This window comes from Lemur catta, chromosome 3 (genome assembly GCF_020740605.2).
Source record: "Lemur catta isolate mLemCat1 chromosome 3, mLemCat1.pri, whole genome shotgun sequence".
NCBI lineage: Eukaryota > Metazoa > Chordata > Mammalia > Primates > Lemuridae > Lemur > Lemur catta.
Genome location: NC_059130.1, coordinates 29538366 through 29551210, shown reverse-complemented (window position 1 = coordinate 29551210; position 12845 = coordinate 29538366). Strand labels below are relative to the sequence as shown.

At 49.8% G+C, this 12845-nt stretch overlaps 1 protein-coding gene across 1 annotated transcript in view; it reads left to right on the top strand.

Moving 5' to 3' along the window:
• Positions 1–12845, top strand: part of SMG5 (SMG5 nonsense mediated mRNA decay factor) — a 28833-nt gene that overhangs the window by 13053 nt on the left and 2935 nt on the right. Inside the window, exons 13-19 of the mRNA XM_045545353.1 lie at positions 2130–2305; positions 3433–3508; positions 4222–4397; positions 7141–7299; positions 11366–11425; positions 11916–12075; positions 12482–12572. Coding sequence (XP_045401309.1) covers positions 2130–2305; positions 3433–3508; positions 4222–4397; positions 7141–7299; positions 11366–11425; positions 11916–12075; positions 12482–12572 — 898 coding nt within the window. The remainder of the gene's footprint in view (positions 1–2129; positions 2306–3432; positions 3509–4221; positions 4398–7140; positions 7300–11365; positions 11426–11915; positions 12076–12481; positions 12573–12845) is intronic.

The window sequence follows — 12845 nt, the reverse complement described above, 5'->3', positions numbered from 1 at the left end:
GTTTTATTACTTTCCCACTCCACCCTGTCCTGTGGGTTTGGAGCTTTCCTCCCCACACAACAATTGCAGCTGCAGTTTCCTCCCCTGGTGCCATCCTAGATCCCTCCAGGGCTCCTAGAAGCTAGAAAAACCGGCACCTGCCCAGGCAGGTGAATTAGAATGAGACTTCTCTCCTCAGCATCTTGCCTGCAAAGGAAGTACCTGTTCAGTAGCAGCAACCATTTGTTAAGCCTACTCTATGCCAGGCGCTAGGCTGGATTGTTCTATAGTATTATTTAACTTTCATGGCAACCTTGTGGTAGAAGAGTTTTTTTTGTTTGTTTGTTTTGTTTTGTTTTTGGACAAAGTCTCACTCTGTCGCCCGGGCTAGAGTGCCTTGGCGTCAGCCTAGCTCATAGCAACCTCAAACTCCTGGGCTTAAGTGATCCTACTGCATCAGCCTCCCGAGTAGCTGGGACTACAGGCATGCGCCACTATGCGCAGCTAATTTTTTCTATATATTTTTGGTTGTGCAGCTAATTTCTTTCTATTTTTTACTAGAGATGGGGTCTCACTCTTGCTCAGGCTGGTCTTGAACTCCTGAGCTCAAACCATCCGCCCACCTTGGCCTCCCGGAGTGCTAGGATTACAGGCATGAGGCACTGCACCCGGCCGAAGAGTTATTGTTAAATATTACTTTAAATGCTGTCTTTTACCTCCAAACTTTTTTTTTTTTTTTTTTTTTTTTTTGGTGAGACAGGTCTTACTCTGTTGCCCAGGCTGTAGTGCAGTGGTGTGATCACAGTTCACTGCAACCTCCAACTCCCAGGCTCAAGTGGTCCTCCTGCCTCAGCCTCCTAAGTAGCTGGGACTACAGGCATGAGCCACCACTCCTGGCTAATTCTTTTATTTTTTTGTAGAGACAAAGTCTCATTGTATTGTCCAGACTGGTCTCTAGCCCCTGGGCTCCAGTGATCCCTCCACCTCGGCCTCCCAGAGTGCCGGGATTGCTGGTGTGAGCCACGCACCCAGCCCCTCCAAACTTTTGTGTGTGGTACTCCCTGTTTGGAACATACTTCTCCCTTGACCAAAACCTGTCACTTGGCTAATTATTAATTATTACTTGCCCCCAGATTTTAGCTTAAAAGTTAACTTGGTCTAGGACTCCTTCAAAGACAGGTTAGATTTGCTTCCTGTGGGCTCCTGTGGGTGTGTGTAGCCTCCAGCCCTTTTCCACTTCAGGGAGGTTTATTGACTCATCTGTCTTCCCAGCTAGACTGTGGGCTTCTTTTTTTTTTTTTGAGACAGAGTCTCACTCTGTTGCCTGGGCTAGAGTGAGTGCCGTGGCGTCAGCCTAGCTCGCAGCAACCTCAAACTCCTGGGCTTAAGTGATCCTACTGCCTCAGACTCCCGAGTAGCTGGGACTACAGGCATGCACCACCATGCCCGGCTAATTTTTTCTATTTATATTTTTAGTTGTCCAGATAATTTTTATTTCTATTTTTAGTAGAGATGGGGTCTCGCTCAGGCTGATCTCGAACTCCTGACCTCGAGCGATCCACCTGCCTTGGCCTCCCAGAGTGCTAAGATTACAGGCGTGAGCCACCGCGCCCAGCTGACTGTGGGCTTCTTGAGGGCAGGACAGAATATGTCTTGTCTATTGCTGTATCCCCAGTACCTAACACAGTACCTGGCACATAGGTGGGACTTAAGAAATATTGAATGAATGAAAGAAATGAGGAAGCTGATGCTCGGGGAGGTGAAGTGACCTGCCCAGTGTTCTGACTTACAAAGTAGAAGAGCTAGGAACTCTGTCCCCCTGGGTTTTCTCCCTCTCCATATAGCTCCCCTCTGTTTGCCCTGCCTTCCAGCACAGAGTAGGCACTTGATAAATGTCAGTTGAATGAATAGCTATAGACCAACCTCATTTAGCTTGAGTCTGAAAGAATCACACTGAAGAGGCACTAGGCTCTTGGTTTAAAAGCAGTTAGTGGGCCTGGAAAAGTTGGGCAAGGGTCTGTAAGTGAATTCCCCACCTCTGTCATATCAGAATTCCTCTGAAGAGTCCAGGCGAGGTGGGGGCATGCTCCTCCCATAGAACGAGGCCTGTTGGTTGTTTATCCTGGTTCTCTCTCCTCACCCACCCCCAGCATCTGAGGAGGGCTCTGAGTCGGAAGGGAGTGAGTCCAGTGGGCGCTCCTGTCGGAATGAGCGCAGCATCCAGGAGAAGCTGCAGGTCCTGATGGCTGAAGGCTTGCTTCCTGCTGTGAAAGTCTTCCTGGACTGGCTGCGGACCAACCCCGACCTCATCATTGTGTGTGCACAGGTGTGTTAGTCCTCCACTGCCCCGCAGGTCCCACGGTGGTGGAGGAGGGGATGAGCCAGGGTGGGGCCTGTGAATCCCCTCAGATGGTTTGATCAAGACAAGAGTTGTTGCCAAGCACTTGTCTGTGCTGGGCCCTTATGCTTTTTATAGGGAAGGGTTAGGCGTGACCTTTGTCCTCAGAGAGCTTGTGGCCAGGGAACAGTGAGAAAGCTGTTTATTCTGCTTTGTGTCCCCAACGTCGAGCATAATACCTGCCATTATGAGCAATGCCAATGAAAGTATGAGTTCAAGGGCTAAACTTGATAGATAAATACCGAAAATCCAGAGAAGGGAGAGAGCATTGAGTAGAGGATAGTGACAGAAGAGACGGGAACGTGTGACAAGGGCTGTGAAGGTGTGCTAGGCAGGGGAACGGTGTAAGGAGAGTCATACGGCAGGACTGTGGGGTCAGGCCAGCTGCTGTGCCGGCTGGATGGTGCCGTGGCAGCTTTCTCGTCCTTGGGCCTAGAGTCTCAGTCTTCAGCCTCTAATTTCTAAGGCATTTACTCAGAGTGGTGTTTTCTTCTAGTAGCACACCTGCCCTTCTGTGGAAGACTCTCTTCCATGAGGGTTGCCCCCTTCCCCAGAGAGTTTGGGTCAGGGCCAGGCACACCCCTGGGTGTGTGTGTCTGATGACAGCTGGTTACTCAGTCGTTAGTCATTGAGGGAGGTGTGGGAAGATGGAGATGCTGGGTCACATCCCCAGAGAGGTGCCCCAGTATGGGCACGTGGAGGTCTGAAGGGAAAGGTTTCTGCTAGACGTGGAGAAGCCACCTCTTCCTGCACTCTAGCTTTGCCCACTGCCCACATCCAGAAAGTCTTTCTTGTGGTCTCACTGCCTTCTCCTTTCATGAAGCATTCGGCTGATGAAGAAGTTCGGCAAGGCTCCGTGGTCTCCTTGTTCATTCCTCATAGGAGCAGCCTAAGTCTTCATGCGTTCTGTGACCTCTTTTGTTAATTTTTTTTGGTCAAATCCCTCCAGGCCTCTGAACATAGCCCCAGATCTCCCAGTATGGTGCTTTTCTTGCTCACAGAGTTCTCCAACACTGCCCCTGGCTAAAGGCCTCCTCTTCCCTCTCTTTGCCCAGAGCTCTCAAAGTTTGTGGAACCGCCTGTCTGTGTTGCTGAATCTGTTGCCAGCTGCTGGCGAACTCCAGGAGTCTGGTGAGTGGGTCCCTGGCACCGCCCTCCCATCCCCTCTTCCTTTTTGACCCCTCTAAGCCCATCCCCCTCCTGGTAACCTGGCCCTTGGGGTAAGGAGGTTAATGGGATTCACTGCCCAGCTTCCTGAGCACACAGCAGTCATTGTGTGGTCTGGGCCTCTCCGGTTTCCCACCCCAATACTGCCCCACTGTGGGCGGGTAGCCTGGCCTGCAAGGGAGTGTGCTCCCTGGGGAAGGTAGCAGGGTGGGCAAGCGCAGAGTAAGAGGAACCTGGGAGCCAGGCCCAAGCACTGCTGTCACACGGATGCCTGTGGTCACTGAGAATTGACTTTGACCTCCAGAGCTCATCCATCTGGCTCATCCCCTCCTGCCACCCTCCAGCTAGAAAACTCTACCTGCTCCTACCTCTTGAGACTCACGAAGGGCTATTCACTCCCCCAGAGCCCTCGATTTCATTTCCATCCTTCCGTCAGGGAGCCCTCCTGTTATGAGCTATCCTTGTTCTTCCACCTCCCTGTCCTATCCTAGAGTTCTGCCTCACTGGCTCTTTTATATCCGTCTCTCTTTCCTTCCCTCCTTCCATCTCTCGCCTACTCCTTTCCTAGGGGTGTGTCCTGTCTGCTTGGCCTGATAATTTCCACAGGGAAGGGCTGTGTCCCTCTGACTGGGACCTCCCACGGGGTAGATGATCTGATGTGTCCTTTTTCCACCCAGGCCTGGCCTTGTGTCCTGAGGTCCAGGATCTTCTTGAAGGTTGTGAACTGCCTGACCTCCCTTCTAGCCTGCTGCTCCCAGAAGACATGGCACTTCGTAACCTGCCCCCGCTCCGTGCTGCTCACAGACGCTTTAACTTTGATACAGATCGGCCCCTGGTCAGCGCGTTAGAGGAGGTGAGGTGTCATCTTTCATGCCATGAGCTCTGTTTGTTAGTCATACACAGAAGCAAAGCAGGGGCTGTGGGCTAGGCAGGGAGCGGCAAGACACCCCCTTCACCCAGACAGGAGAGTGTCCCTAGGGTGACAGGCTGTGCACCCTTCATTCAGTGCCATTTTAGCTTGCTTCCCTTGCCTTGGCAGGGTGTCCTTCCAAAGGTCTGTTGTTGGTAGTTTCTGCTTTTGTAGAGCAACCCTCCCTTCCCCCGCCTTCTGTAGAGGACAGAACAAGTTTATTATTAGGGCTTTGAAACCTTTACCAGTCTCTTTTCTTTTTTTCTTTTTTTTCCGGGTGAGCTTCACGGGTCCCAAGAGAGGGGCCCGAGAAGTCGCCTACTAGGCTCTTTTCTAACTCTGGGCCCAGCCTTCTCTGAGCTGAACATCAATCAGAGAAAGTTAGGACTGGAATGGAACGCGCTGCCCACTTAGTCCAGCAGCTTTCACCCTTGAATCTGTGTCACTGCATGGGCCGTGTGGGGGCAGCAGAGGGCAGCCAAGCAGACAGGCCACCTGGTTGCTTCCCCTGACACACACACCCGCCCTGGCTGTTCCCTCTCTAATCAGAGCAGCTTGGCTGGAGTCTGTTTTTTCCCCCAAGTTTTAAATATTTTATTATTCCTACAGTATGAAGGTATATCATGCAGAAGAAAACTAAACATTCAACATAAACCACCCTATCCTCTACCCACCCCCACACACAAACTAAAAAAAAAAGAATAGAAAAAAAACCCTCATTCCCCAGTAAGGAAATAATGTTTGCGCTATTCTTCTGTAACGCTAGCCAAGATATGCACAAGCAAGAGAAATAGAAAGCATTTGCTAAAATATTTGTAACAAATACTTATATACAAAAAATTCACAGAAGACTAGCTCCCCCTTGAAGCAGAGCATGTGGCAGTTGACACTGGAACAGATCAAACCGCTGGCTGGGATTATGAGCCATGTACCGATCCAGAGGAAGAAAGTTACATGTAGTGGAGATTTTCAGTTTGAACATTAACATTTCCAAAGTTTGGCAACATTATCTTTTAAAATTATGCAGGCTGGGCGCGGTGGCTCACGCCTGTAATCCTAGCACTCTGGGAGGCCGAGGCGGGTGGATTGTTTGAGCTCAGGAGTTCGAGACCAGCCTGAGCAAGAGCGAGACCCTGTCTGTACTAAAAATAGAAATTATATATGGACAACTAAAAATATATATATATATGTGTGTGTGTGTATATATATATGTATATATATATGTATGTATATATGTATATATATATTGCCGGGCATGATGGCGCATGCCTGTAGTCCCAGCTACTCGGGAGGCTGAGGCAGTAGGATCGCTTGATCCCAAGAGTTTGAGGTTGCTGTGAGCTAGGCTGATGCCACGGCACTCTAGCCTGGGCAACAGAGTGAGACTCTGTCTCAAAAAAAAAAATTATGTAAACAAGAGGTACATTTTAAATTAATCTATATGCAGAACTCCATGTCATAAAAGGACACCCAGCACCGGGATTTTTCTGTCACAGAGTCCATGACGTGCAGCACTCAGCTGAAGGAACAGGGGTGGCAGGCAGGTGTGCTCATTTAAGATTCATTCACCTTGATTCAACCTGCCCTTTTCCACTCATGATTATAAAACCAGTTTTTATAGAAAAACTATGTAGAGAAAGACTACTGTCATACAAAGCTAACCAAAATGTTTTTCTTGCAGCCAGTAGTACCTTTGCAGACAAGGGAAGGGATAACATGAAGTGGTAGAACATGATATACTGCTTTTATATCACACAAGTTTATTAAGTTATCATCCATTACCAATTATATGGGTACATCAAGGAAAAACCATCATGCATTCTCTATGCCTTACGGTAAGGAGAGGTATAAATTTGCATAGAATTTTGCTCTTCTGTGGCATATAATTAGCAAGACTTCTCCCACTTAAATCACAGATATATGTGGGTGTTTAGATACATACATGAACATTAAATATCACCAGATTTTTAGATTTGCTACAAGCCTTTTGAAACACAGAAGGGAAATTCATGGTTCAAACATGAGTTTAATGACAAATTTGTTTTATGTAATGAAACAAATGGATCTCCTAAGCAGTTACATGGTTACTTCAGGTATTTTTCATTGAGTAATGCATACAGTAAGTCATGATTGGGTAAAATAGCTTCTGGCCTTTATGTATAAAATCACAACTGGTAACTTACATTTATTCAGGGACATTTAGTAAATGCAATGGCTCCTAGTTACAAAGTAACAGAATGAAGCACCCATATTTATATTTTGGGGTTCTAAGTAAGATTTTTATTTCAGGGGAAGAATGGTTTTACTGACTGCAAAAATCAGTTGGAAATGTTGATGCAGTTCAGTCTCCTTATTTTACATGTGAGGAGTTGAGATCTAGAGGACAGAGGTGGTATTAGAGCCCAGATCTCTTCACTGCCAGCCCAGTGCCCTTTTCCCTTTCTCTTCAGCCTCACTCCTGATTCCCTGTCCTCCTAGGAGCCTCCTTGCCCTATCTGCTTACTCCTTTTCTGGCAGCTAGAGGCTCTGGGCCTCAATGCTGCTCTTTCCCACCCCACAGACACTTTTCAGGGAGCCCTTGTTGCTGAGGTGGCTGGGCCACCATGGAGGTGGGGGGAGGGAGTCCTGGCAGGCAGGGTTGGCCTGGAGGGCCCTGCTCAGCTGGCCTGCCCCTATCTCCCCACAGGCAGTGGTGCGCATCTGCTGCATCCGCAGCTTTGGTCACTTCATCTCCCGTCTGCAAGGCAGCATCCTACAGTTCAACCCAGAGGTCGGCATCTTCGTCAGCATCGCCCAATCGGAGCAGGAGAGCCTATTGCAGCAGGCCCAGGCGCAGTTCCGCATGGTGAGTCAGGCCCACCCCTCCCTGTGGGCTCTGCTCCCACTGGGCTCACTGAGAAGCCGGGGGAAGAGGCTCAGGCACACTGGTGGTCTTCACCTGAAGAACGTGGTGGGAGGGGTTGGGGAAACCGAGCCTAGGGAGAGGGGAGGGGAGGCTGGGCTTCCAGAAGGAGGCCTGGGAGGGACTGAGGGATGGAGCTGACAGCCAGGGAATGAGAGGTACTTTGAACAGAGGCTGTGTGGCTCAGGACCTGCACCCAGGCTGACTTGGGGTTGAGGGCCCTCTCTGTTACTTCTTACTCTGTGAATTGAGCAGGGCACTTAACCTTACTAAGCCAGTTTCCTTAGCTGTGTGAGAAAAAACAGATTCAACTTTATGGGGTTTTTATGAAGATGGAATGCTGGTGCGTACAAAGTACCTTGCAGTGTCTTAGGGAGCTTGTGCTGCTCAGCACACTCCCCTTCCCCTTCCCTTTGGATAACGACTGAGGACTGGAAGGGAGAGGAGAGCTCTTAGTATCAGGCACCATGCTGAAACCCTGCCGTCCCAGACATGATCCCATCCCACAGGGGCCAGCCCCAAAGACTAGGAAGTGGCCTGTGCTACCTCTTCCATTCAGTAATTCATTCCACAAATACTACTGAGAGTCTGCTTTGTGTCAGACACGTCGATATTCTAGGCACTGGGGTTATAGCAGTGGACGAGACAGTCCTTCCTCTTGTGGGGCTGATACTTTGTGAGCAACAATCTTGTTTCCACAGTGGGGCCTGCACAGCCCTGGGCATGTTGTCCTGGCCGAGCTAAGTGGCACCAGCACACTTGGGGTGTTAGTGTCTGGCACAGGAAGTACGGCCCACGGGCCTCAGCAATCCGCAGAGTTTCTTCATCCCAAGCCAATCCTCTCCCCAACATTCTTTCTTCCCCTCAGCCCCGGGCTGGCAGCTTCCCCACCCTCTGAGCCCCCTTTCCTGCGGACATTCTGCTTAGCTGGGAGGGGACATAGGCTTTACAAAAACTCCCTTCCTTGCCGTCTTAAAAACAAGCACATTTTATTAAAAACAAAGCTTTTGTGGCCAGGCACGGTGGCTCACGCCTGTAATCCTAGCACTCTGGGAGGCCGAGGCGGGCGGATCGTTTGAGCTCAGGAGTTCGAGACCAGCCTGAGCAAGAGTGAGACCCTGTCTCTACTAAAAATAGAAAGAAATTATCTGGACAGCTAAAAACATATATATAAAAAAAATTAGCCGGGCATGGTGGCGCATGCTTGTAGTCCCAGCTACTCGGGAGGCTGAGGCAGGAGGATTGCTTGAGTCCAGGAGTTTGAGGTTGCTGTGAGCTAGGCTGACGCCACGGCACTCACTCTAGCCCAGGCAACAGAGTGAGACTCTGTCTCAAAAACAAAACAAAACAAACAAAAAAAAAACCTTTTGTGTTAAGGCTTTTATTGCTATTACATAGGGGAAAACACAGGGGCTTATAAAAATAATCATGGGGAAGTTACACAGTTTGAAAAAATGTTAAGAGTTTTTACAGACATTTCCTTCAGCCTAAAGCTCCTGAAGACTCCTGCTGAGGGGGAGGGAGTACCTGAGCCCCTCGAGTGTGGTGCTGAACTTACAGGCTACTGCCTGCTGGGTCTGCTTCCTGCTCTGCTGAAGTCACAGACTTCCGCCCCACAGGGTTTATCCCCCAGCACCAGGAGTGTTGTTGTCATGCTGCCACCCCCTGTCATTTACTAGAGCTTTCTGTGTGCAAAGCCTGGTTTGCATGTGACATCTCATTTAACCCTTGCAGCAGCCCTATGAATAGGTGCTGGCATCCTCATTTTATGGTTGAGAAAATGCAGAAAGACAAGAACATTCCCAAGGTCATAAAGGTACAGTCAGTGGTAGAGCCAGGCTCTGGAGGTGGGCAAACCTGAGTTCTTATCGTGGCTGTTCTATGCTGCTTTAGGGACTTAGCTTCTCTGTAGGCTGGGCAGACACCAGGAGCCGCAGCACACTCTCACAGGGGCTCCAGTGTCTGGTTTGGGGACCCCTGCTTCCTGATGGGACCTCTGAAGGTAAGTTTTGCCTCTGAGGAACATGTAGGCCCACATGCGTTTGAACTGTTGGGCTGGTGAGATCAGAGCCTCCTGGTCCGGGTGGGTCCCACTCACCTGTGTTAGTTCTCTGGCAGGGCTTACCCAAGTGCCCCCAGCCCGCTCACTTGAACATGAGGTTTCACAGTCACAATTTCAGCGTAAAAGTAAGACTAACAGGCATGATTGCTACAGTGGGAAAGAGGGCAGTTTGTCCACAGTGCTGTCCTTCCTTGCCAGTCACCCACAGGGCCCATAAGGAAATGACTTTCACCTGGGCTCTGCTCTGCTTCCATTCCTTCCTTCCTCTAGCAGGGTTTCTCAAAGGGATGCTACTGGTGTTTTGGGCAGGACAATTCTTTGTTATAGGACTCTGCAGGGGGTGAGGGTGGATCCTGCATAACTCTAACGTAATTATCAAAACTAAGAAATTAGGCTCAGTACAATACTATTTATTAACTACTGACTTTATTAATATTTCACTAGGAGGCCGGGCATGGTGGCTCACTCTTGTAATCCTAGCACTCAGGGAGGCTGAGGTGGGAGGATCACTTGAGCTCAGGAGTTTGAGGCCAGTCTGAGCAAGAGCGAGACCCCGTCCATCTCTACTAAAAAGTAGAAAAATTAGCCAGATGTGGTGGCACGTGCTTGTAGTCCCAGCTACTCGGGAGGCTGAGGCAGTAGGATCGCTTGAGCCCAGGAGTTTGAAGTTGCTGTGAGCTAGGCTGACGCCACGGCACTCACTCTAGCCTGGGCAACATAGCAAGACTCTGTCTCAAAAAAAAATTTTTTTTTTCACTAGTTCTCCCACTAATATCTGTTTTGTCTTTTATGATCCAATCCAGGATCCCTTATATTTGATTGTTACGTATCCTTTGTCTCCTCCAATCTTGGACAGTTCTTGATTTTTCCTTGTCTTTCATACCTTTGACACTTGTGAAGAGTACTGGTCAGTTAGTTTTTGGTTCCCTCAATTTGGGTTTGTCTGGTATCATCTCTTGATTAGAATGAGATTAATATATTTTAAAGCACCACTTTGGGATGTCACTTTGTTCATCGAAGAGCCTTCAGTGGCTCCCCATATCTTAAAGGATAAAGTTGTCATCCTTAACCTCATCTTTTAGACCATATTAAGGAATTTGGACTTCATCTAGAAGACAGGGAAATAGTCAAAGGACTTTTAGGCAGGGCTGTGATGAACCCCAGAAGGTTTTTGAAAGATTGCCTTCATTGTGGGAGGAGAAAAGGGGCTGAATTAGAGGCAGAGACCAGTAAGGAAGTTGTTACAATAGTCAGGGAGAGATACTGGCTTTCACAGTGGAGGTGGAGGGAGGCGGAAGGATTCACATGCTGTATAAAAGGCACAATTGACAGGACTGGGAAGCTGATAACTTCTGGGGCTGAGAGAGAGGCAGGACTCAAAGCCAGCCCTGAGCTTTCTGATTTGGGCAGATGGTGGTTTAGTTACCAAGCTAGGGAACACCAGAGGAAGAGAAGCAGGTTCTGAGGAGCAGATGGGGCTGCTGAGGAGGCAGCGGGATGTGTGGGTCTGGAACTCAGGCTGGTCAGGCCTGGGCTGAACCTGCAGATCTGGAAGATGCTGGCAAGTGGATGGGGATAGAAGGTGAGGGGTGTGTGTGGGTGGCATCTCTTGGGACGGGAGACCAAATTAGGAAGAGCAGAAGAGTGGAGATTGAACCCTGAGGCACAGCCGGGCGGTGTCGTGCATGGTAACCATGCGTGGCTGTCTGCTCCCTCTCCCACAGTGCCGGGAGTGGCCGACCTGCAGTGGGCTGGTAGTGGAAGTTGTTCAGAGTGCAGCAGAGGAATATTTTTTCTTCTGTCCCTCTCTTCCCCTTATTTAGCAGGAGTGATAGGTGACTTTACATGAGGCCACACGTTTCAGACCCAGGAATTCCTCTTGGTCCTTTTGACCAAGAGAAGGAAATATACTCCCAACTCCCCCCAACTTGTTTTTTTCTTTCATAGGCACAGGAGGAAGCTCGTCGGAACAGGCTCATGAGAGACATGGCTCAGCTGCGACTTCAGGTAGGAAATCAGGGCCCACGTGCTCTTTCTGCTCTTGGTCTAGCTCAGGCGTGGGGAACGTGCAGCCTTGGGGCCACGTGTGGCCTTCTGGATCCTTGAGTGTGGCCTTTTGACTGAATCCAAATTTTACAAAACAAATCCTGTTAATAAGTTAGACTGTAGCTTTTGCTTAAACCCCACTGGCAGATCTTTCCTGCTTTTGCTGCAGTCCTGCTCTGTGCTGCTACACGCCTCGGCTTCTCCCGGATCCCCCTCCCTGTTCGCTCTTTCATTTGCCCCCTTCTGCCTTCACTTCTCTTTCCCTTCACTTTTCTCTTTCCCTTAACCCTTATTTCTGTCTCCTTTTCCCCCAAGGCCACTGGTAGAAAGGGTCTCTTGTCCCCCTTAGCAACAGGAGGAGCCCCATAAGAGCCGCCTTGAGCACCACTGTCCCCCTGCCCAGGCTGCAGGGGCCCCACACAGCTCTGCCCTCTGTGCCTTCTCTCACCAGCTTGAGGTCTCTCAGCTGGAGGGCAGCCTGCAGCAGCCCAAGGCCCAGTCAGCTATGTCTCCCTACCTCGTCCCTGACACCCAGGCCCTCTGTCACCACCTCCCTGTCATCCGCCAGCTGGCCACCAGTGGCCGCTTCATTGTCATCATCCCAAGGACAGGTAAGCATATTGGGGAGGTAGGGGGACAGATTGAGTGTGGCTAAAAGACACTCTGGGCTTGGGATTGGGAGACCCTTATTTGGGGTCCAGTTTATACACAGAAACCTTAGTCAAGATCTGTCACCTCTCTGAACCTGTCACTTTATCTGTGAAATGGGCATAACAATCCCCGATGTGCCTCACGAGACAGTTGGGAGACAGCTGAGGAAATATGTGAGAGCGTTGGTAAGTATATTGCTGGCAGAAGGTCACATTTTCAGAGAACTTTGGGAGCCGTGTTTGGAGCCATGGTCCCTCTCTTCCTGTAGTGTGTTCTGAGGTGAGCTCAGATACTTCCTGCAGAGCCCCATGTCACAGCAGTCTGAACTCATCTGTTTTGTCCTTTGCTGCCCACATTGCCCACCAGTGATTGACGGCCTGGATTTACTGAAGAAAGAACACCCAGGGGCCCGGGATGGGATCCGGTACCTGGAGGCAGAGTTTAAAAAAGGAAACAGGTAAGTGCAGGCCTGGCTAGACCTGTGCTGAGGTCTTCTGGGCAACACGTGCTTATGAGCTCCTTGCTCCCTGTAGGTGAGACACAGCCCTCAGCCCCCACTCCCAGTTTGCTCACTGCCTGGGGAGGGATACTAAACAGAAAATTAGAAGTCAAGGTCCTAGGTGCTAAAATAGAGCATGCCCAGAGGAGCCAGGAGCCCTGTCGGGAGCACTGAGCAGCTGTCCTTTTACCTCTGGGGCAAACCTGTGATCAGCACTGACTGAGGAGAAAG